This window comes from Triturus cristatus, chromosome 1_2 (assembly GCF_964204655.1).
Source record: "Triturus cristatus chromosome 1_2, aTriCri1.1, whole genome shotgun sequence".
Lineage (NCBI taxonomy): Eukaryota > Metazoa > Chordata > Amphibia > Caudata > Salamandridae > Triturus > Triturus cristatus.
The window spans coordinates 879,982,359-880,007,924 of record NC_140580.1 but is presented as its reverse complement, the minus strand read 5'-3'; the positions used below and the strand labels follow the sequence as shown (position 1 = coordinate 880,007,924).

Here is a 25,566-nt window from a genome sequence, read left to right as displayed (position 1 = left end):
TGGATCCATCATCAAATCCAAATAGTCTCTGGTGCACAGCCCTTCGGGGGTTCCCACCTGTGACACAAGTGTTGGATCGTCCGGCACCAACATCAACGGTGTTGATCACTGCTACTATGTCACTCCTCCCTGACGCCGAGGTGTCGCCTCTTCGACGCTGGTCGACATCGGGGGCGGTACAGTTCTTTTCGGGATACCTTCCTCCGCCTTCAGAGGAGCTCTTGCTATTTTCCCCTCTGTAGACATGTATTTTGGGGATGTCGATGATGACATAAGTGTCACTACTCTGGCGTTTAATTGGGTGTCTGACCTTGATGTGGATAGTGGCCTTGACTCTTCCCCATTTTTGGGCTTGTTTTCCCCTCCTAGCCTCGCTATTGAAGCTAGCTCTGCTTTTGTTGAAGGTTGCAAAGGTTCTGGAGCGGCAGTTGCCTTCTGTAGAGGTGGCCATTGATCCCCTAATTGGGGTGCTTCATTAGGCCCAGATGGGGGCCAAGATTGTGCTTCCCTTCAGTGAAGCACTCTTTGATATTCTGTTGGGCTTTTGGGCTAAACGCATTTCAAATGCTTCCGTGGACCGGTCTTTAACTCGTAGGCCCTCTCCTGCCTCTGGTGACCATCTCTGCCTCCTCCGACAGCCTACTCCGCGCAGCTTTCCGGTTCAGGCTGCTACGGCCTCCCACGACATTGGCACCCTGCCTCATGTCCCTCTAGACAGGGAGTCTTTGAGTCTAGATGCTCTTAGTCGATATATCTTTTCTACCACCAGTTCTTCCTTGCAGTCCTTTATTACCGTGTGTGTTCCGAGCTGTGTTTCTCACGTGTTGTGGGATTTGCTCTCGAGCCTTCTCCCCTACCTCCCTGATGATACCCAAGACACTCTTATTCAGCTGCTCCAGGTTGGCCATCTGGCAGCTAAATTGCTGTGGCATGGATACCACAGATTCTATTGGGCGATCCATGGCTCTTTCGGTAGCTCTAAGCCGGTGTGCCTGGCTACGCACCTCTAGTTTTTCAGAAGCTGTTCAATCCACCTTGGTGGACATGCGTTTCGATGGTCAACATCTGTTTGGCGCTCAAGCTGACCCCGCTTTACACCGTTTTTGAGATAGTTGGGGTGGAAAGACATCTTAAGCCCTGCTTGTTATACAGTCCATTCCTTTTTTTGCCTTGTACTGAGCTTGTACGGGATATTGTCATCTGGTTTTTCTTTTACATGTAAATCGTGTTGTAACAGTGCCATTGGCTTTTCTTTCTTCACTTCACCTTTGTGTGGCACCCAATGAGCTGCTCCTGTATATTTCAGGTCTTATTTTAATTGCTTCCTGACCTGTCAATGACTAGTGGTCCCCTTTAATGGGACATATTTTGTTTTATGGACCGATTGACTTCCACGCCTGTTAATGCAAGCTATTCTTGTTTTTTTCTACCCAGGTTCCATTGGGGTAATCTGCTTGTCTTGTGCGGATTCACTATAGCCTTGTTCCCTGTCTCCCAGGGTACATAGTTTGTATGCCCTACATGCATTCCTTCATATGTTTCTGCCACTTTGATACCCCTTATAGGGTACGTCACATTGTGTGCTTGGTAGGATGGTGCATAGGGTTTCTCCTTGCTCTTGTTAGAAACCTTTCCATGACCCTTCCTTTACCAACTCCAACATTTAGTTATTGAACTGGTTCTTTTCGTACGTATGTTCCTTGACCACCCTCTCTTCAGTTGGTTCGTACGGAGGTTGGTACTCCTCTCAGATTCTTTAGGGGACTTTCCTTCCCTTCTCGTGAGCGAGGATCAAGTTCCAACTCCTCGGTGTTCCGTACCCCTTGGACTCGTGGTTGGGAAAATAACTCTCTCGACTCACATTTGATTTCACAGGGCCTGTTGGCTGGACACAGGATGTCCTGTGGATACTGGAGATTTTATTTTGCTTTGGAATTTTCTCTTTTTTTCTCCCTTCTCTTCCTCTGGAAGGGGTGAGGTTCTTTCTCCTCAATAGCTGTGATATACTGTGGCTTCTTGCTGTGTTTCAGTTATACCTTCTGGCCCTTTTGTGGGTCTTGTCTCCTATGAACACATTTATTTTGTGGCCTCCGCACTTGCTATGCTGTGTACGCTGCCACTCCAGTTACTCCAGTTCTTCTACTTATCGGTTGGTTGTTTACCTCCGCTGGTGGTGTTGGTATTTCACTTATTATTTTGTCTTTCTCCATGGATATTTTTTCTTTTAAGATTGAGGCTGGTTGTCTGAACAGGCCTTCCCTGTGTTGGCCTTTGTTCAACTTGCTCTTTTGCAGTGCCAGATAGTGGTTTTCGTTGGTCTATTCTAGCGGGTTGTTTTTTACCTGCTGTTTTCCCTTTCGATCACCTCTCGGACGCCTTATTGTCGCCATTCAGTTGGTTGTGGTGTTTTATGGCCAATTGCTTTTCTTTTTCTGGGAGGTGTCATATCTTCTAATTCCTCTATTTTTTATGCGGTACCATATGGCTGTTGCCGGTCCGCTGCTATAATATCTCGGCCAGTGTCCACTGTTGTGCACTTTTCTATGTACCCTTCTGGGTATTCTTTACTATATAGCTTATATGGTGCATTTCTATGAATTGTTTATATTATACATATATGCCCATATATTATTCTTTTTTTATTAGTATCTCTAGACAGTCGTGTTGTGCTACCTTTCTAGGAGGGAGTGCGTTTTTGCCTGCGTTGCTGCCTTTTCCTTGTGACTCACAGGGCTGTCTCTTGTTCATTGATTTGCTGTTGCACACCTTCCATGCCTATGGTTCTCTAATGCATGGTCCCAGAAGGCTCGCCTTTCTCGGTTTGTTTCGCAGGGTCGCGTATGGGCTATGGCTGTCCTTGTTATTGTTGTTTGCCATGTTTTCTTACGGGTTTGGGTGGTGTTTTTTGCATTGCTTGGCTCTGTGGCCAGGGGCTTGGGCTCCATGGTATTAGCCATTATCCTTGACCATCAACCCCGTCCGCTTATGGTCCGGTACCATTGGGGATGCTCTATGGTCTTGTAATTATCTGAAGTATTCTTCTAACGTATCCTTATTTTCTGCAGTGGGTATCCTTTTCCATGTTTTCTACAATAATTCCAGTGGGTCGTCTTCTCCCTCACCTGCCTTTACTGACTGCCGGTCTCTCTCGAGCTGGCTAGTCCTAGTCCGGGATCTGTTGTGGACACGTTTGCAGACCCTCCTCTGGGGATGGTATTTCTTAGGTATCGAATTCAAAGATAAGCAGTCTGCAGCTAGACGTCTCTATCAGATGAATAAGTTACCTACCTTCGGTAACACCTTATTTGGTGGAGACTGGATCTAGCTACAGATTCCTTACTGACCAGTCCTCCTCTCCACTCTGCGAACTGGGTTGTCCTTCCTCTCCCTGATTCCTGATGCCATTTTCGTGCCTTTCAGTTAAACAAAAAAATAATAATAATAGTATTACAAACGTTTTACAAAGATCATTCTTTTTGGGCACACTTTCCTATCGGTTTCTCTTAGTGGCTCTGGGTTTTAGCGCGGAAAGTGGTCACAGGAGAAACTGACATCATCGTGTCGGGGGAAGGCTTATATGGACTCTGTCGACGTCACATCTGGTGGATAACGTCGCTATGGAGTCGCTCGACGCCCTCTACCGATGTGCAGAGGTACTGCTGTAGAAAAGTTTACAGATCCAGTCTGGTACTTGGGGGCATATGTATCAAAACCCGAATTTGCGATTCTCAAATAGCGATTTTTTGAGAATCGCTATTTGAGAATCGCAAAATGGGATGTATTCAAAATATCGCTAATATTTAGCGATTTCTTAAAATTCCTTAATTGCGATTAGCAAATTGCAAAATCGCAATTAAGGAATACCTTCCCATTCATTCCTATGGGCCAGGAGACCCATAGGAATGAATGGGAAGTAATTCTCAAATTGCGATTCGCAATTTGCTAATCGCAATTTGAGAATAATTTCAAAGGTGCAAGGGTGTCAAGATGACACCCTGATGCACCCCTGAAAGCAGCATGTGTGCCATGTGGCACTTATTAAAATTTTAAAAAGTGCATTTTTAAAAGAATTCGCAAATTACCACCAACTAGAAGTTGGTGGTAATTTGCGATTTCTTAAGGATTTTTCGCAAAACTTTGTTGCCTGTTACATTTCATTTAAGAAATCGCAATTTGCGATTTCTTAAATGCTTACGAAAAGTTAAGAAATCGCAAAATTAGCGATTCCTTAAATTTGCGCTGAGAAATGGCTCATACATACATACCGTTTAGCGATTTTTTTTTTTTTTCGCAAACGCTGTTTTTTGCGAATCGCAGCGTTTGCGAGTAAAAAATCGCTTGATACATATGCCCCCTAGATCCTAGCTTAACTAGATAAGGCATTGCCGAAGGTATGTAACTTATTCTTCAGTCACTCACCCAGTCCATTCATTCATCCATATACTCGGTTACTGATCCATCCGTGCACTGCATCCTCCTTGCATCCATCCACTCACCTATCCATGCAAAGACTCACAAATTGGACAGTTACTGGCACTTCATTTAGTAAAGAAATAAAGGCTAGACGTACATGCCTTGTCTGTTATTGCGTGGTTACGTGCTGCTCCCTAGATGTCCGCTTGCTCGTGAAGGCAGTGAAGGCAGAGCCATTCATAGGAGTCCGCTCTTCCTTAGGTTTTGTTAATTATAGCAGTCAGGAAATTCAGTGTTATGCCTACTGTTGACTTAGCCGTGGTGTGTGTGGGCTGGCATAATGCACCTTTTCCACCTCTTCAATAGAGTACTGTTGGTGTAGAACTCTGATGTGCTTGACTCCCAATTTTCTAGCCCTAGGCTGTTCAACAGAGCAGAAATTACAAAACATTATGGTTATCAAAACTTCGTCTCCCGTTCTCAAAAGCAAAATTATTTTAGTTTTCCAAATACAAGCGCTGTCTTAAAATGTCACCAGTGCGGCATGTTTCTAAATGGCAAAGCTTTGATTTGCCAGTGACAACCATTATATTTTTAGAATCTGGTCTCTTTCCTAGTGAAGTCAGGCCTTATGTAGCGTCATGGCTTGAATTTCCAACTTTCCAGACGCCCCGGCACAACAGTGCGCGCTTGGTTCCCGTGTTGCCCTCTGCTTTCATGTTTGTTAGTCACTGGCTGGGCAGGATGGCAGAGACGCATAAAGGCGCTGGCCTGGTTTCCTCTCTCCACTCGCCTCTGCTTCCCACCCTTCCTCCCCGCCTGTGGACTCCTTTCAGCATTCCATGACGAGCTGGCTTCGCTTAGAGAGTCTGCAGCCAGCAGCTCATTTCGGTGGCAGTTGCTCTCCGCACATAAGCAGTCCTTGGAACTAAATGTGCAGCCGAAGGAAGACGGGAAAAAAATTCCAGGGGGTGGTTGGGAAACACGTCTACATGTTTCTTTGCTGCAGACTGTCATTTTCATGCTGTCGGGTTAGGGAGCCGCGAAGGATGCAGTGTTCCATTGAGCCATGAAGTACTCTTTTTAGTTTCAAGAACAATAAAGAGGTGTTTTGTTGCCGTTTTCTTTCAGTTTTTGCGAGCATCCCAGAGCAGCCCGGCATGCCTTGCCCAGGAGAAGACCGTGAGTACCAAATTGCAATAAATCATTTTTGTACTAGGAATCGAAAGTGTTGCTTTCTGTAACAAAATACAAAATCTGACATACCTTTGCAAGTGTTTTACAACGTAGAGTGGCAATGCAGATAGCAAAAGCTTTTAAGTGTGTGTGTGTGTAATGTGCAAATAATTGCCAATTTTAGATTACCAAATGTCTTTAAGTTGTGTTTATACGTGCTAGTCTGTGCGGGCTGCTCCAGCCCTTTGTTGCTTTTTATATAGTTTCTGAGACCTGTTGTTCATCCTCATTACGTAAATTGTTATAATGCTGGAGATAACATTTGAAGGTGTATTGGGAAGCGAGATGTGGCTAGTAAAAAGTGGTTCTAAGTTACAGTCCTAAGTGGTGTTTTCAGTCCTGCATGTTGACCGCCAACCTGCGGCCAGTTCCACCCATTCCAGTGTGCATCATTTTACTCAAATTCTTAACTCTTGACTGAGAGGGCAGTTTCCAAGCATCTAAGGATGTTATTATGCAGAATCGGCTTCCAAGGTGCTTTGAATCTAAAGTATATTGTGCTCGTGTTAGTGATACGACCAGGTCGTGTCAGTCAAATAAATATTGTTGTCATGTTCCTGTTTGCACAGGACATCACCCTGGTGCAGATTGAATTGTAAAGTCTGAGTGGTTCTTTATTCTTTGAACTATTATCTCTGCCAACCAGAGCGTTAAATGCCTGTGACATTGTTTCATATTGTTTTTGAGTGTATTTGGTCCTGAAGTTATACCGTCATTATTCCACTTGCCTCAAAAGCAGTGTAAGTTACTTAATAAAGAATGTTCTGTTGTGGTCGCCCATTATTAGGTGACCTCTTTCTTTTGTAGATCTGGATTCACAGTTGAGCTGCCTGCACAGCTTTGGTTCCCAATTCTTTAGCATGGATGTATCCTTCTGCCTTTCATTGCAGTGCGTTAGGGCGTATTTTATGTCCAAAACGTATACTCCACAATCACAATTTCAATTCTTTGCTCAACAAGTGTTGCATACATTCAGCAATCTTTTTTGCTATTTTTCACCAAATTAGTATTTTTTAATCAGCATTGTTTTGTCCGTGTCAGGACTCGCATGTGATGCTGATCTTCATATAGCTGCCTATTTTATTTTTATTGTTCGGCTTAGGGCGGCCACCTTTGGTTTAGACATAACGATCACATTGCTGTGGCTTCTATTTTCCTTGTTCCCTTCAGCCTCACCTCGTGGCTGATGGAGGTGTTTTTATTTTAAAACTCAGATTTCACCTGCTTTTCCTCACTCCCACAGAGAGCGAGACTTAAAAAAAATTCTGTTACTTTTAATATCTTAAAACTTGGCAATATTGTTACCGACCTCAATGGCACTCATTTTTTCAATCTCAGAAGGTTGAAAGACTGAATGGACCTGGAGTTTGAACTTGTGACCATGAGGCTAAAAACACCGATTTTTAGTCTGGGTGCAGTAGTCCACTGAGCGAATAAACAGCTAAGGAGGATATATTGGCTTTGCCGATGCTTATTCATACAGGTGGCTTGCTCAAAGACCCGTCCATGGCTTTTAATAACTTTCTCTGCAATGTGATGAATGGTATTTTGCTATTTATTCTACTACAGCTATGAGGTTTACCAAGATATATTATGGATGTATTTTTATTTTTTGTCGTCATTTTATGTACTTATTCCCCACATATGTTGAATTCCTATTAAAGTGCAGTTCTTTGTGGCCTGTAATCCAAAGCAACATTCAGTATGGTGACAATCCATTGCCAAGAAGCGGCCAGGCAATGGTTCCCTCTTCCCCCTTGTCCAAAGTGAGTGATTGCTTGGCATTTCCATTGCATGTCTGCTGTTAGCAATGGTCCTGCACTTTCACTGTCTGTTATCAATAGGATATTCCACCCATGGAAGGGCACTTGAGATCTGCATCAAGATCTGCTGGTAGAAAAACAGTACTGTTTTGTGACATTGACCTACGTTTTGATGATCTTTTTGAATTATATGTTTATGCCAGTTATAACATTATTTTCGATCACTAAGATCATAAAAGTACATACTTCAAAAAATAAATAGTGCATATTTATAAAGGTCCAACAATCAAATGGATACAAATTGAATATTATAAATACAGTTTTATAACTCTGGTCAGCAATATACCAAACAATATGCTTCTGTTTATGCCAGTTATACACTCTTTGTCCTTTGGGTTCCTTAAATCCCATTACAGAGAAGTGTATTTCCCCTTTGAAAGGGCTCTGGTATATCCCACCCTCTTTTGCATTTTGGAGGTATTATATGTACTTTTTCTAAATCGCCTTTAGATCCTGTATGTAAGATTACCTCTTCTTCTTAAACATTAGCCCCCCCATATAATATGTGTATGGTTGTCATTGCATGTATTGTGTAACTGTGCATGTCTGATGGCAGTTCAGCTACTTGTAATTGTAATTATAAATGCATGTACAATTACAATTACTGTGAATAGTACTTGACCTGCTCATTGGTCCAAATGTGCACAACCTTATTACCCACTATAAAAGAATAAATAGCAGACTGCGCTCTCAAACAGTGAAATAAGGTGACTTGAGTCTTTTTCCCAAGACTATAATTTCAAAAAGTTTACCATTAATAAAAACTAATTGGATTTGAGCCATCGGACACCCTTGGTAGCAACTTTTTTACATTCACAAAATCAATTTTTATTCTAGGGAACACAAAACACAATCTTTGATCCTGTCTTTCACCCCAGCATACCATACAAGGATGAACATAATTGAGTGCCATCTTGGAGGAGGCTGAAACAATCTGGCACTGGCTCCTCTCTGGTTCAGCCTTTAGTGAACTGAAGAGCTAAATAACGTGGTAGCAAACAACGCAAAATGATGATCCTTCATGTTCAGTTATCTGGAGTCTTAATACAGACAGAATGGCCATTTTATCATTAGATGAGGTATTTTTTGTTAGTGTGTTTTCACAGTTGTCTAACTGACTGAAATTTCTCTTTAATCTGAAGGTCTCTAGAATGAGAAGAACCTATAACATATCCCTTATGGGGAGGCATTAAATGGACTGATGACCTCTCGGAATTTGGGTTTCTCAAGGGACTAGAAGTCCTCAGATACCCATTGTCCTTCCACCTGTAAATGAAATGGTCTTTGTAGTGATATTGATTTCATGATTTTATCATACTTTGATGCTTTTTTACAGGATTATACTGGTGTTGGCAGTTGTATTACTGACCATAACCTGCTCAGTTTCAGTTTGTTTGATTCTGCCTAATAATCATAAGGGAATCGTTGGCCAAGAATGTGTGTACGCAAAGAATAAGGGTATCAGAATTAAATGGGAAAATGTTCACAAGAAATGCTTGTTGGAAGAGCTTTTACGAGATCACCAGCATGCTTTTAGGATCCTGACCCCTCATAATGAGGGTCCACAGAATAACATTGAGGCTTTTAATTCAGTCTCCTCTTCGATTTCTAGGTTGTGTGTAAGAAACCCAGTTGAGCTGAAACACACCAATGACTGGTTTAATCGTGTTGCACAGCTGCCCATAAACATTTGAAATTAGCACTCGCTAGGCCTCCACGTTCTAGGGAAGATGCAATCTCTACCTGGAAGGCCTACAAGGAAATCCTTGCTAATGGGAAAGCTGAGGTCAGAGCCAAAACTTGGGAGGAATTGGAGAAGGCAGGGAAGCTAGGGATAGTTCTGCATTTTGGAAGGTGGCTAGCCAACCCTTATTTCTGATCTTCAAAGACCTATGATCAAATCCATTATTCCAGCTCAGACTTGGGTCGATCATTTTTCAAATATTTTTGCCCAGGTCCATATCCAATATCTCCAGCCCAGTGGAACCATGTTGCAATCAGGAGGCCTTATTCCAATTTAGTCAGTCTTTGGCATGCAGGATGTTATCCGAGCGATTAAGCCAAGCCCAGCTGGTAAAGCCCTGGGACAGGATGAAGTCCCTTTTGAATATATATGGAAAATAGTTCATTCTGTGTCCCAGTGTTATCAAATATTATTAAAGCAGCAATTGTAGGACACTCGGTTCCATCCTGGAAAAAGGCAGTAGTTTCGATTTTTAAAAAAAGGGAACAGGAATCTTGCAAGTGGCTACCACTTATTTCTCTTTTTAGATAGTTCATTTAAGATTTTAGGCATAATGTTGGGTTCCAAAGTGGAAACGTGGTTGGATGATAACCAGATTTTATCTAGGGTACAGTTTGGCTTTCGTCCCGGTAGAGGTGCAGTGCAACAATCCCAAAGTCTTCAATTAGTTTTGATGAAGTATGTCAAGGCCAGGAGAGGTTCTGTTTATGGACCTTTCCTGTGCCTTTGACTTGGTTGTTCGTTTCACGCTTTGGCTATCCTGTAAAAGGAAGGGCTAGATCTGCCCGTTATAGATAAGTTACGTCGGCTGCACCAAGATACTGCAGCCAGCATTAACTATGGGGTTGATGGTGAACTCTCCCCACAAAATAATATCTGGGCTAGGAGTTGGACAGGGATGTGTGTTTGCCTCACTGCTCTCCCTATTATACATAAACGGCTTGGACAAGTATCTCCGTCAATCTAGGAAAGATATACCCCAAATGAGAAACTGCCCTGTCCCAGTTCTGCTGTATGCTGGAGGATGCCATCCAAAATCAAGAACCCCAAATGCCCTCCAAATTTTTTAAGACTCCTTTCAATTCTTTTATGAAGGACCTGGGTCTGAAAACAAACTTTTCTAAGGGCCTGATTACGACTCTAGCTGTCTGGGAAACCACTGTCTCTTTTTGTCTCTTTGGCTGCCCGCATACCTGGCGATCTGACCGCTGGATTGCGATGTGGGCGGGGGCCTTCAGACTGCCATCTCTGCCAACATTCCTGCTCCAACGACGGCGGGAGAGGCAGAGGCGGTCAATGGAGGCGGCCCCTGCTCCTGCATGGCTGTCCTCATTACGATCTGCCTTTCCACCGTCCTTTTCATGGCTGGGACACCACCATGTAAAGGTTGGCGGAAAGGCAAGTAATGGGCCCATAACACATGGCTCTACAGCGAACATGTCCTTATGTGACGTGGCTGGTGCTAAGCTTGTGGCCTCCGACGTCGTCATGTCTGTGTGCGCACTGTTTTCCCTGCACAACATGGTGCAAGGAAACAGTGCACCCGACTGACTGGAGGCACCTCAGTATGGCCGGCATAGGTTGCAGACTCTTTCTTAGAGCCGCAGCAAGCTGCTGCCATGACTGGGCCACCAACACACCACCAGCCCTGCAGGAATGTCCTAATGCAGCGGTCTGGATGACGCCTGCTTGACTGTTCTCCCAACTGCCGCCGCTGCAGGCTAGTGATGTGACTGTCAAAGTCGAAATCCACCCCCAAGTCTCTTAGCATGATATTGGGGCCAAAAAATACTAAAATAAAGAATTTTCACCTGGTGCGGGGTTGAGATTGCTAAGGTTAAATATTTCTTTCATTTGGGCATTATCTTGTACTCCAATATGAATTGGGGGCCTTTACCTACAATGCGAGTTTGTCAATTATAGAGTGCAACAGAGTCCTTTTTAAACTTTACCAGGAAACTGGGTCAAAAAAACAGTGAAGGAGGTCATTAATGTTTATGAAAGTAAATGTGTGTCTATAGGGTGTTATGGTGCAGGGGTTTGGGGGTACAATGGAGCTGAGCAGCTAAAAAGGTTGCAGAACACATTTTTATGTGGATTACTGGCAGTTTCCTAATAAACTCGTATTTTTATGCCACTTTGAAACCGGCCTGAATTTTTTAACAGGCACAATTAGTTTAAGTCCTTTGTTGGTATAGCTAAGGGTCTGGAGTTCGCTGGAAGTACATTTTACCAGGGAGATTTTATCTGATTGTCTTTAATTGGATAATGCTTTGACTATCCCTTGGCTCGGATACTTTAAATCCACTTTTGAATATGTTGGCGATTCCAGACTTTTTCTCTAACCCTGCTAGAATTAATGCAGACTCTAAAGAAGTAGTCAAAAGCTCAGTTTTTAGATCTCGCCAACGCAGCGCGCATGTGCTGCATAGGAGGGCCTTTAGCCGTCGCTCTGCTCATTTTCAAGCACACACTCGTGCTTGTGGCGGCATCCACCTTGCGGAAGCGAGCAGCGGCGCGCCATATGCACGAGTGCAGTGCTTAAAAATTAGCAGACTGCTCTCCCAAGCGCGCGCTCCACTTGCAGGCTCACCTCCTGCTCCCCCTCTCTCTCATGCGCGCACCACTCGTACTTGTCTCTTTTTCCCTGCCGATGGGCAGGCTTCACACACAACATGAGTGCCACTGTTTTCTGTTGCTCGGAGCTCCGAAGGCCCTGTAAATCATCCCCACCATGCCTTGTCACTGCCACTTACTTCGCGGGCCGCACTTTGCCATTAGCGCTGTGTAAGCTCTCCTCCTGTCTCTTCTTATACCGCCCCCACCCATTGGCTGCTTGCGCCACTTCCAGGAGTTTTCTTTCCATCTTGCCGGGGTTTGGTTACATTTCATTCTCTCACCCTCCCTCTGGACCCCAAGGACAGACAAATCCGCAGCTTGAGTGTCAAGGCATACAGACCCAGCTCTCAGACCCTCACCTTCCTGGAAACAGAGGAGGTCGAGCTGCTGGTCGTTGCCGACACCAAGCGGGACTTTATTTACACTTTCCTCTAGTTTATTTTTGTTTTTCCTTCATGACACTTCCTCCCCAGCTCACGTAGGCCCAGCACTGCCCTGCGTCCCACCGAGGACACCTCCATAGGTCTATTTATGCTCCTTCTGCCCTGTTGTGTCTACATCATTCCTGTGAGCACACTTGCGACTCCACAGCCACACTTACCCTCAGATGCACACTCTTCCTACACTGTAAAGTGTTGTTCCACACGTAACTCTCACTTGCAGCCTCCGCACTCTGTACACCCCCAGAGTAATACGCCATGCTCCCTATGTATACCTCTCCTCCCTCAAAGAGGAACACTTTCCCGGCCACACGCTTTCCAGGCACTGTGTACACCCCTGGATGTTTAGCTTCTGTTTGCTCCTCTAAGCGCTATATCAATCTTCTTCGCATATGCTATGGGAGCAGGCATGGTGCTGTGAGGTGAATAAGAGAGGGTGCCTCACAACTGTTTTGGGAGGTGTCTGGTAACCAACTTTACCCCTGTTCGGGGATACTGGAGGCACCGGCAGAGAGCATGCCAGCCACGAATGGTTCTACACTGGCTGCCCCTTATCGCATTAATGTAGGATTTTAACTTTGTTTAATTATTTTATTTTTTTGCCGCTTTCAGAGGCTTGGAGCTGTTGTTTTTCTGGCTCCCCAGCTGCTGGCTCCTCTTGTGGGTGTGTTCACAGAAGCTTTTTCTAACTCTCCTCCCATCCTTTGCTCCCTGGATGTAATTGCTGGCGGCCACTTCCTGCCCCTCCCCACACCTCACATCATTGTATCCAGCCTGGTTGTTTGCCTCTCTCCTGCTGGTCCTAAATGTGCCTCTAGCTACCCAGTCTGTCAGCGGAGGTGGCACAGTCTCCCAGATCGCAACATTACCTGGGTTACGTGGCGTGGGGAAAGTCTGCTGTATATGTACGCTTCTGTGATCAATTGGAAATATCTATCGTAGTGTCAGGGAGGCATCTATGATATGGGAGAAGAAAATGTGTTTTTATAGTCTGTATGAGGAAATGTTTCTTGTCAAGGCATTATGCCCTCAGGGACACCACTCCAAGTCCCACGAGTTCTTTTTGCTAAGCCTTGTCATTAGGTAGGCTATTGCAATCGGGTCAGCTGTACTAATCCATGACTACAACTCCCAGAATTCATATTAGCTTGTTACAGAAATGCTCATGTCATACTCAGAGTTGCTTGGCAAACTTAATTCTTGCTGCCAATGAGACGCATCTCCCTGGTTTTCAATGTACATGTTTATGTGGACAGTGGGAAGCATCTGTCTTATTGCCAAGGTTTATAGTTCAGTTGTCCGTCAGAAGAACTCCTCTCGATGTCTTGGTATATGTTTAATGGCCGGGCAAGCCTTCCTCCCTACCCACTGTATATGTTTGTATGGCCAATAATAAGGCCCTCTCTAGCCATCACTGTATATGTATCCGTGGCCAGTGAGAGCCACTACTCTTGTTGCCAGTGTGTGATTCTATGACCAGTTTTAAGAGCCTCTCTAGCAGTCACTGTATATGTTTCTGTGATCAGCAGGGGCACAAGTCATACTGCCGTTGTGTCTCTTTCTTAACAGCTGAGCGACCCCGCTTGCTGTCGCTGCATGTGTTTTTAGGGTCAATGCGTGGTACCTCTTGTGCCGCCAGTATACATGTTCATATGGTCAGTATCTGACACTTACACATTTCTCCCGCCTAACCCATCCTGCGCACCTCTTCTGTTCCAGGTCCAGGTACATGTTGCACCACTTTATCCTGGTGTGTGTGAGCTACAACCCCATCTCCCAGCACAGCATTCTCAAACCCTGCTTCTGTACCATACACCACTTCATCCTGGCGCTCCACACATCTGTGAATCCTCCCACTGAACACCACACTCTTTCCATCAGCTTCCGGCTCAACCTAAATAATACCAGTAGCTTAATACAGACCTGTGGGCTCCCCTGCAGACTGCCATCTCTCACCATTATCCTTAGGGCATAGGCTGAATGAATGGTCCCTGAGAGGAGCCTCCTCTGCGAAGAATGGGTCTAGGTTATGCCCTGCATACTACTACAACTAATCTTCAGAGTCCTGCTGAAATCCCCTCCCTCCCATACCAGCACACTATATCCTGAAGCGATGTACAAGAGCGACACTTACATTACACAAGGTCACGTTCATTTTGTTTTAGGCACGGGGAGATTAAGTGACTTTTTCCCAGAATCACAGGGTGTTACACCGACGCCGGTACTCCGACCTGGTTCCCCAGTTCCTTAAGCGGCAGTTGTAGCCCTTAAGCCACATCCCATCCCCACCCTTTTCCTGTTTAGCTCTCTGTTTGCACACTACTCTTCCTCTGGTATCACCTGCATGCTTCACCCGTCCCAAGGCACTTGATTGCCACTCTTCTCACAACTGCACAATAGTCCAGTGCAGCATCTCACCTGTACACTGCATCCCCTCGCCTTCCTCCCTCCAGCGCTAGGTCCTCATCGGGTGCCTGGGGAAGCTAGGGGAGATGGGAACCTACCTCTCATTTTATTTCAGTTGAGTATTTACTTAATTCTAAAGCCGCCAAAGGGTAGCCAGGTTCTTTCTTCTCCTACACAGCGCTCTCCAGCATTCCTCTGCCTCCTTCGTGTGAATAAATGTAAGGAAGGCGGCTTGTTTCACTCCTAGTCTGAGAGGTAAATCCATTCCTCTTTATCAAATGTCTTGGGTGGGGGTGGTTTTAATTATTTGACCTCTACGTTCTTCTAGTTAAACAAGGTTTTTGCTCAGTTTAAAATAGGAAATATACACGTGGAATTCGTACTTCCAACTGAGGTATTCAACAAACGGACCCTAAAAATTCACACAGCCTGTGGTTATCTGGTTACTATTTACCATCAATAAATCCGACGTCTGGTGCCAGTGTAGGAGCCTTTTTGGTGCTAACATGGCACAAGTTCAGCAGTGCTGGTGAAATACAAGTCCCAATGTGCATAGAGATGGTGTGGAGCTGCACAGCAAGGGTGTCCTTTCTGTTCTTGGAACCTTTGTCTCTAAAGGCTCGAATATCTTACCCAGGGTGTCAGCTTGTTCTTGAAGTTAGTTCTGGTCTTTCCTCTCAAACAAATACACATGCCAACATTTTCAAAGGACTTAGATTTATGTATGATAGTAATAGGACCAGTATATCATAGTTGATTACCATAAACTTTGATGTCAGGAGAATGCGCTCCATGGCTAAACATTTAAAAGGTCCCAATGGCGAGACCTATTGGCTTTGCCAATGCTTGTCTAATTGGCGACCTCTATCGCGCTTCAGGGACTTTCAAACTCTGCAGTATAGTACAGATTTTTTTCTTCTAAAATGAGCTCCAGGTCCTGAGACTTATTTATGTAGTTTGGCGAATACTGGGTACATATGCTATCTGACCAGATTTCCTTTTAATATTATCCACTTTTTAGAGGCCTTTCCAAAACGGGGATCATGGTTTACACTACTTCCACATGATAATGCTTCCTCTTTATTTATACCCTCGGACTCGTGTTTTACCTCCAATCATTCGAGAAGCTAAAAATTGGACCTTTATAAGCCAGCCTTTGCTTTCTTGCAACAATTTGGTTCTGTTTAATTATGCTATGCTGTTATTAATTTTATAAGATGATCCTTGGTAGCCAGGAAGAAATATGGGGGTTTGTCCTGATGGCATGTATTAGATGTCTTGATTTTATTGCTTTCTTTTATGTGATCCAATTGCTGTTTTACTGATGTATTTGATGTGTGTTTTATTTATTTTGCTTTTATGGCTTTTTTTTTTTTTTTAATTCAAATCTTTTTTATTGAAACAAAATAAAAGACAAGACAATACAATAACTCTTCCGTTACAGAAAAGATACGAGTCAGATATTGTCAACCAATTACAGATAACAGAAAATAATTGACAAAACCAATAATATAAAATGAATCAACTCTTGCTTACTCCATCAATACAAAGGTGTATATACAATGCTCAATGTGTGGACACGGCGCCTGGGGCTCAAACATCATCATCACCGGCCCATGGATCCAAACCACAATACAGTACCTTAAGGCGGTTCATTGTGGAAGGAGGAAGCGTCCAATGATGACCAAAGTCTTCTATTTGACGGGCTCCAAGTAGGTGCTTGTAGAGCCGGGTTATTAGCACCCCTCAAAAATGATAACCATTCCTGCCATATTCTGAAGCTTACCGCCCTTGCATTTTTCCAGTTGCATAAAACCACTTTACATGCCAATGTCAGCATCAAGTCCAGAAGCTGACGATCAAGAACGTTTGGTAGTAGTGGGTCTAGCGCCCCCAAAATTACATATACAAAGTCCCGTACAGGCCTTATCTTAAAAACGTGGTAAATGCAGTCAAATATTTTCCCCCAGTAATCTCCCAGAGAAGGACAGTAAAATAGCATGTGTGCAAGATCCCCAGAACCTGTCTTGCAATTCCAACAATTAGGAGAGTCCCTTAATTTGCATTTGAAGAGCTTGTCCGGCGTCCAGAATACTCTGTTGATTAGCATGAACTTTGTTTGGAATAGAATGGGTGAGACTTTATGTGTAAGGGCCATCTTATGGATCACCTCCCAGTCGAAAATTATGCCTGTCAAATTCGGTTCACCTTCCCATTTCAATTCCATCCTTTTATGTTTGGACTTGGGCAGGGGCAGTAATAGTTTGTACACCCGTGACACGAAGTGGTCCGTGTACAGAAGGCGTGGCAGATGAGTCATTAACCATGGTGTATATGGAGAGAAATTGCGTGCAGTTAGTGCCGCTTTGATTTTCAAGAATTCATAAAAATCCATCGGGGCAAGATCAAACCTTTGTTGTAAAATCGAGAACGGAATCGGATCTTTACCATTGTACAGATCCCCCACCAAGTTAATGCCCTTCTTGGACCATGACTCCCTGAATGTATCACCGCCCTTATATTTGAGATGGGAATTCCTCCACAAGGACATATACGACGACTTGGGAAATGTCAATTTTGTATTATGGGATTGGTCGAGTCTGAGCAAAGCCCGTCTAGTATTTAACATGATGTATTTGGAGTGTGGTAAGTGCGATAGATCCATAGTGAGGAGGGCCTCCAAAGGCGCGTGATCCACTAGTGACTCCTCAATGTTAACCCAGATTGGTTTATAATCAGGGGATTTTATCAACCACTGAGCTCCCTGTTTGCAAAGAAACGCTGTTTGATAGTTCCTGAACGATGGGAGACCCAGCCCTCCTTTATCCTTTGCCAATTGCAGCTTTTTCAGTGAGATTCTGGCTTTCTTGCCCCGCCACAGGAAGTTACCGAACAGTTGATCTACTTTAGTAATAAAATTGTTGGAAAACGTCATCGGGAGCATACTGGCCAAATAGTTAACCAACGGGGTTGACATCATTTTGAGCGTCTCCGCTCTGCCCCACCAAGAGAGGAATTTTGGAGACCACCCTTCCAGAAGTGTGGATATCTTTTTAAGGGTCAATTCCTCATTCACTCTCAGTGTAGAGATCAGATCTTTGTCAAAGTCTAACCCCAGATATTTAAAACACCGAGATTGCCAAGTGAGACCTGAGTCCCCAATTATTCCTTTATCCCCAACATTGTTCAGGAGTTTGACCTCCGTTTTGTCTTTATTTAGTTTATACCCCGAAACTCTTGAGAATTTCTCAATATCAGCCATGAGTGCGGGAATGGCTTCACCCGCTCTCTCTGACAGAACGAGTACATCATCCGCATATGCCGTTAATTTGACAATGCAGTCCCCAAACGGAACACCCGCTATGTTAGGATCCTTCCTTATATGATATAAGAACGGTTCAATTGCCAACAAGAACAATGAGGGGGACAGGGGGCATCCCTGTCTCGTGCCTTGCTTTAAACAGAAGGAGGAGGAGAAAGATCCACCCGCCCTAACTCTTGCTGAAGGGCAACAATATAGGGACATAACCAGTCTTGTGAATGATTCCCCTAAGTTGAATTTACCTAGGACTGCTTCAAGGAAGGACCAGTCAACCTTATCGAAGGCTTTTTCAGCATCTAGTGTTATTGCTGCCGTAGGTGTACGTATGAGTTTCGCTTTTTCTAAAACATGTGCCAAAATCCTTGTATTGTCACTGGACAACCTGTTTTTAAGGAAGCCCGCTTGGGATGGGTGGATTAACTGGGGAAGGACCTTCTGGAGGCGAGCGGAAAGTATCATAGCTAATAGCTTACAGTCTATATTAATCAGAGAAATAGGCCTATAATTTTTCGGCAATGATGGGTCTTTCCCATCTTTGGGGAGAACTGCGATTATTGCTTCAGCTAGCGTACCTCGTACCTCACCAGATTTATTTATGCCTTGAAATAGCTGTAGGAGGGGTTCAACTATGAGGGAGGGGAAGGTTTTGTAAAATTTAGCCGTAAAGCCATCAGGTCCTGGCGCTTTCCCTGTTTTCAGATTCTTAATTGCAGTCTCTATCTCTAGTGTACTAATCGGGGCATTGAGGCTGACCTGGTCCTCAGCAGAGAGCTGTGGGAGATCGCACTCGTCTAAGTACTGCATAATCCTGGTTTCCTCTACCGTCTTATTCTTCGCATAAAGATCTTCGTAGAACACCCTGAACACCTCTGCTATTTTGTCTGGATCCGAATGCGAAGATCCTGATGCATCTTTAATGACACTGATGGTGTTTTTCTGGACTTTAAACTTCAAGTACGAGGCTAGGCTCTTGCCAGCCTTGTTGGATTCACAGAGCTTAAATCTCCGTCTGTTATCTAACCATACACCCGCCCTCTCGCTAACTATTTTATTATATTCATATTTTTTATTCGCCAAAGCATAAAGAGACACATCATCCCTATTCTTCAAGTGTGCATTCTCTAGGTTCGCTATTTCGGTCTCCAAGGACTCCAACTGCGCATTATAATTCCTATTCATTGCCGATCTGATTTTGATACACACTCCCCTTATGGTACTTTTCAAGGCATCCCACCTAATTAGATCAGATGTGTCCCCTTCCTTATTAAACTGTAAGTAAGAAGATATCGCATCATGTATTGTGGACCGGTGCTCATCACTGTTCAAGATTTCGTCATTCAGACGCCACGACGACTGACGAGAGGAGGGTTTGACGTTAGCAATGGACAAGGAGATGCAGGAATGATCAGACATTACCCTGGGTTCTATGGTGGTAGACTCTATTCTAGGGACCCCATTCCTTGTTATAAGGATGTAGTCAATTCGGGAATACGAGTCATGTGGTGAGGAATAAAAAGTATAGTCCCTTTCAGTGGGATTTTGGAGCCTCCATGTGTCTACCAAGTGGAATCGTTGACACAGTTCCAGAAAAGCTTTATGTGATTTATTTGTTTTGAAGGGACAATGTGAGTCTCTGTCTAAAGTTGCATCCATTGGAAGATTGAAATCCCCAGCTACAATGTGTACCGCATTATCTGGGATAGTTGCCATGTGCTTGTTCAAATCCTCCCAAAACTTCATATCCCTAGTGTTAGGGGCATATATGTTTGTAACATAGAACTCAGTGTTATCCCTACTCAGTCTGACCGTTACCAACCTTCCATCAGCACTAGCCTCGGAGGACAGAATCTCCACCTTAGATTTCCTTGCAACCAGTATCAGAACACCATTCTTTTTGCTCACAGCCTCTGCACCCACAACCTCACTATAAAACTTGTTCCTCATATGGTAAAACTGCTTAGCCTCAAGCTTCGTCTCCTGAAGCAAAACAAGGTCACCCCTCATTCTCTTCGCATAATCTAAAATCTTTTGTCTCTTGACCGGTTGGTTCAGGCCTTTAACATTAAGAGATATTATCTTCAATTTGTCCACATTGCACACTCCCAATGGAGAACTAATTAAGTTATGTGACATCAGTAAGTTGCGTTTTCGTTTCGGTAAGTACATATTTCACATGGTAGACGCAATTATTGCGATAATAGAGCCCCACACCACCCCCACCCCCAAGCATTGAGATAATGATGACTGTGTAAGCAAGAGGAAACAAAAGTAATAAACATAGAACACAGATCCCACCCCAATAAACCCTCAACCCCCCACCCTTCCCACCCCAACTGCACGTAGTAGGCATGGTGACTGAAAAGAGATTGCGCTGCATCCTCCCCGTGCTTAACCATCACAGATAAAACTTAGAACAGAGGCACTAACTTCTCTAAACTGAGGACCGCTGTTAGCCAACATACTCCAAACCATCCTACCTCAGGCGAACAGCCTACCACAACCTCTTCTGCTAAACCGAGGTGAGTAACGAACTCTCCCTAAGTCATCAACACGCTCACCATAACCCACATATGAAGCATGCCCAGTATTAATCAGTATTAACCAGTATTAATCAGGACCCAAGCAACTGACTTTCAGCATCTGAGAGTCTCATCACAACAGCTTTCTACAGAGAGAAAATGGAACACAAATGATAATTGAATGGAGAGCGTATGCCGGGATCGATCACTTGTAACCTGAGGCCGAGGCCTGGTCTGCTGCGGCATTACTTATGTCCATGTCCAAGTCCTCCGGACCATCGAGCATCCGCTTCAATTTCGTAGGGTCTGAAAAAAGGTGCGGAGAGCCTTGGATCATCACACGATACTTTGCTGGGCCCACGAACCCATATTGAAAGCCCCTTTTCTTTAGCAGCGGTCGTAGTGCCAGGAACGCCTTCCTGACTTCCACCGTCTCTTTACTGTAGTCCTGTGAGATGTAGATTTTGGTAGATTTCCACAGAATATGGTTGTTTTTCCGCATAAAGCCAAGAATTTGCTCTACATGCTGGTAGCGTAGCGGCTTGCACACAATGGCTCTAGGACCTTTTTGATTCTTACTTATCTTGCCCGGCACTCTATGGGCCCTATCGAATTCCAGAGGGTGATGGAAGGTCATGTTAGTAGCCTGGGTGAACCAAGATTCCAAAAAGGCCCCACAGCTCCCATGTTGATCCTCTGAACCTTCTGGAAGACCAAAAATACGTAGGTTCCCTCGTCTATTTCTATCCTCCAACTCAGCGAGTTTCCGCGTTGTTTGGTCCGTGGCTATGCATAGGCGCTTAATGGCAGTACATGATTTGGCTTCCATGTCTTCCAGTCTACTAATCCTTGATTCTGCTTCTATCAGCTTTGCGTTAGTATCACGAATGTCTTGTCTAATCGCTGCCACTTCTTCTTTGGTCGCTTTTGCCAGGTCTCTCACTTCATCTAGTCTGTTAAGTATCATGTCCATCGGGTCGGTGTTGCTTTTCCCCCCCTTACTAGGAGAATTCGGGTTCGACTGGTCAGATTTGAGCCTCTTCATGCTTTTCGCTGCCTCTTTATTGTCTGCCATGGTTATTAGTCGCTAGGCGCGCGGACACCGTGGTCGTTGTCGAGTTCCACCCGGCCTTATGGAGGACCCACGTACACCGGTCTCGTCGCTTCCTTCCTTCCTCTTCTGCTAACCAAATGACTAAATTGGACAATTATCAAGCTGTTCTCCACACTTACGCACGGACATCACGCTTGCTGAGAGTATCGCAGAACCTGGTCTCTTCCTTGATCGCTTCCTGTATGGTTGCCAGCCAGCCAGGTGGTAGCGCACACCCCAACCGAGGTCAGAGTCGCATGTTGTGCGTCGCCATTTTGTCAGACAACACTTGTGCCTAAGACTGGACTACACAGTCACTGGATACAGCCGTGTATAGCGAGGAGTGTAAGCACACAGGATCAAAGCAACACATCCCAGCACGGCCGATTAGCAAATCCAAGACCTCAAAGTGTAGCGCAGGTGACCATCCCGATCTCACAAGCCCTCCGACCAAGACTCCATAACCCTCAGTCCATTAGAGCATAGCCTGCTACATGCGCCGTAACAGATCCAGCCGAGTCTATCACTTGTTCTGGGCAAACTTCTTCTCATTCACGCCTTTGCGCCTTCGTGCCTACAATTCCGATATTGCCACCATTCTGAGGAGTGCGTAAGCGCCAGCCGTTCCTATCAAATCAGGCTAGAACGCTACTTCATCTCTGTCGCGCATACCTTCATATCTCCAGATCTCCAGAGTGCCCCCCGGGTAGCAGCAACAGCGAACATCAAATAAGGTCCTCAGCGAGCATAGATCGTTCTACAGGCGCCGCTTCACCACCGTGGACTCCCCGGTTAGGGAGCATATGCCGCCATCTTGTATTCGCGATAAGCGCTGACGTTCCACTCAGGGTCCGGAATTGTTTAAACGCTCCTGCTTACTTTCGGTCCTTCCGGAGCACTTTCTCTCTGCCCCAGCTCCCAGCAGACATTGTCGATTCCATCGGGTAGCCTTACACCCGTCCGCCGATGCTCAGAGCCGTCGCTCGATCCCTCGTGTGCCTCATTCGCCACCGACACCGGGCGGGCATTCGGAGCCCCAGTGACACCGTTTCCTCGCACCAAAAACCTCCAGGATGCTCTCAAAATGTTCCCCTCACATTCCGGACGCCAGATCCACAACGTGAAACGGCGCCGGAGCCACAAAACACGTTCCTCTGTCCACAAGTAGTGACTGCACGGGCGGAGAGAATCACCGAGCCGCCATCTCTCTTTGCGTCCAAACCACGCCCCCACGCTTTTATGGCTTTTTATAGCCAAATAAAGATGATGGTGATGGTGAGAAGAACCTCAACGGTCCATTGTGGCCTCACCTGGGGTGGTTTCTGGACCTATCCCAAAAGGTCTCAGAGGAAAATTACATGTGGAGTGGATCTCCTGTCTGACAACCTGACCCAGCCCAATGTGTCATCACTGTACTTGGCAGCTATTGTATATCTGCAAAAAAAAACACCTGAGTCCTCCTCCAGAACGCATAAGCAGCCTCAAGAAAGCCAAGAGACTAACACCAGAATGTTTATGCTTTCAGACGAACGATGTTCTGTATACAATTTTTCTTCTTACATGAGCATTAACCCAAAGACGTGTTGTCAAGAGACAGTATTGACAGAGTCTTTATTAGACTAGTCCAGGCCTTCAATTCTGTTCTGTTACATTATAACATCATTTTATACCATTTATAAATACATATTTTTTTGAACTTCAAAGAAAGTATACTCCCTCTATAGAGACCTTTATGTGTAAGTCTAATATTACCATTCCCACGTTGATTTTCCTCATTTGAATGTATGCACAGTCTGACCAGCAATATCAGTTTGCAAGTTGCGTTTTTGGTAATTATCACATGAGCAGGAGAGTTGATGTGAATTAGATCCTTTAATCAAAATTAACAGTATACTAATGTGCTCAATAGAAGGGTCTCTCTGAGCTCCTCTTTTCTTCCTTCCCAAAGTAATCTCGATTTTCACTCAAATCAGTTTCTCTTCCTTGCATTTTTCCAATTAATTTGACTGCTTAGGTATCATCTTTTGACATCTCAGATGTAATGAGAACGTGAAGATGCTATCTGAGTAAAACGTAAGGCTTTTAGAAAGACACAGCAGCTCTTGGTAAGCTACGCTACAGTCTGTAGATTTCCTGCTCTTAAACAATCCATTGCAATTGAAGAGGCATATGCATATTCAGTTGCAACCAGAAACAAAATCCACCTCTTGTAGTTGAGCTTAACCTCAATCTATTTGGGATGAAAGGCCCGCTGCTGTCTTCTTATTAATATTCCATTACTGACATTAGTGAAGCCGCCATGTGTAACAGTATAAACACCTTTTAAAATAATCACTGTTTTCACTCCATGTCTAGAGTGAATGTTCAAGTGGGTAACAAATCCCCTTGAAAACTCTTTGTGAAATAATTATTCTTATTTTGCTTTCTTCCTTGTCCTGGTTTTCCTTGGAGAGGAGCTTCCTTTCTGTTCATTTTATCAGTAAACTTACAATAGTGAAGAATTTAAAGGAAATGCTACCCTCAAGTTGAAAGTTAACATAAGTCACCGAGAGAGAAAGGCTGGAATTGCAGTCTTGCCAACTAAGGGAAAATGAATCAACATTCTTAGTTTTTCTCTTACTAGGGAACCTCACAGGCAAACGTAGGTGACCTTCATTTCTGAAAATTACAGGACTTGGGAAGCTCAGGTGAAGTGACTTGCTTGGGTCCTATCTTTCTTTCCAAACCATAATGCATTTGTAGGAAGAGCAGTGCACTCAATAAAGCAGTTTTACCTGATGATGATAATCGCTTAGCGCGGTTGCCAGGTATGGTATTGCTCCTTTTTCTTCCTAACATTTTTCCTGTTTGAGCCTTGAAGCAAGCAGCATTATAAAGTTGCCGTGTTTATCTGGTAAAATTACGGTTCAAAGTGTTAAAGAAGGAATAGATGAGGGATAACTCCCTGAATGGCTATGAGACATAAAGCTCTTGAGCCTTGGTTGGCTCCTGCTTAATGCCATCACACTGGCACCATATTCTGCCGTCCATCAATGTAGTAGCAAGCTGAGGGCGTCTGGGCTTGCTCTTAAAGTGTGTTATCCATTTTCAATACTCTGCGTTTGTGTCTCTGATTGGTTACTCCTTCTTTTTTCTGTTCTATTGTTTTCGTTCATGGTCTGTTTAGATCTCTTCACTCTACTGCTCAGTGTTTTGCCCAAGCCTGTTCCTACTGGTTATCTAATTGGATATTTATTAAGTGCAAATATATACCCTAAAAGAGAGGTATCTTGAAACTAAGATACAGAGGGCTCAGGTAGAAGAAAATTAAAACTCCTCTAATCCATGTTCATACCGCCATGTTTTCAGGATTCTGCTAAATGTACTCTGGGAAGGTTCAATCGTAAGGTAAAAGAGACACTGTTCCCGAATCTAGAGCCACAGACCCTGAAAGATGTTCTGCCCCATTTAAAGAGTTTAAACTTTGTGTCAATAAAGAGTTTAGCAACTGCAGATATATGCAAAGTACCTAATAAATTGCAGTGCTAGGTACTAAGGCTGAGCAGATTAGAAGCACAATAGAAGATTCTATGCAGAGTGCTAAGAATTTTAAGGCTAATTCTGTTTTTGATAGGAAGCCACTATTAATGTTTATCGGAAACAGGTTCAAATTTCCGAATATAGATTGCCTTGAATTAGTTGGAAAAGGAGTTGGAAAACTCCTTTGAGAATGCCCCATGAGGCTAAATGCCTAACTACTATAGAATGCTTCCTTGAATCTGCCCAGAGGATAGCATAGTTGAGTGGTGCAGAAGGATCTAGCAAGATAACATCGCTGACATTTGCTGACATCTGTCTTAGAGCAAAGGGACTACCAAGCAAGGCTCTACTAATGTATGGCAAAAGCTTACTTTCATCTTCCAGGATGAGACTCCAAAAGAAATCTAACCTCTATAGCCACTTGTTACCTGG

The 25,566-nt window shown here is 44.3% G+C and overlaps 1 protein-coding gene across 1 annotated transcript in view; it reads left to right on the top strand.

Moving 5' to 3' along the window:
- PRKCZ (protein kinase C zeta) overlaps positions 1 to 25,566 on the top strand; it is an 820,696-nt gene that overhangs the window by 258,275 nt on the left and 536,855 nt on the right. Inside the window, exon 5 of the mRNA XM_085609332.1 lies at positions 5,545 to 5,595. Within this exon, the coding sequence (XP_085465458.1) occupies positions 5,545 to 5,595 (51 nt within the window). The remainder of the gene's footprint in view (positions 1 to 5,544; positions 5,596 to 25,566) is intronic.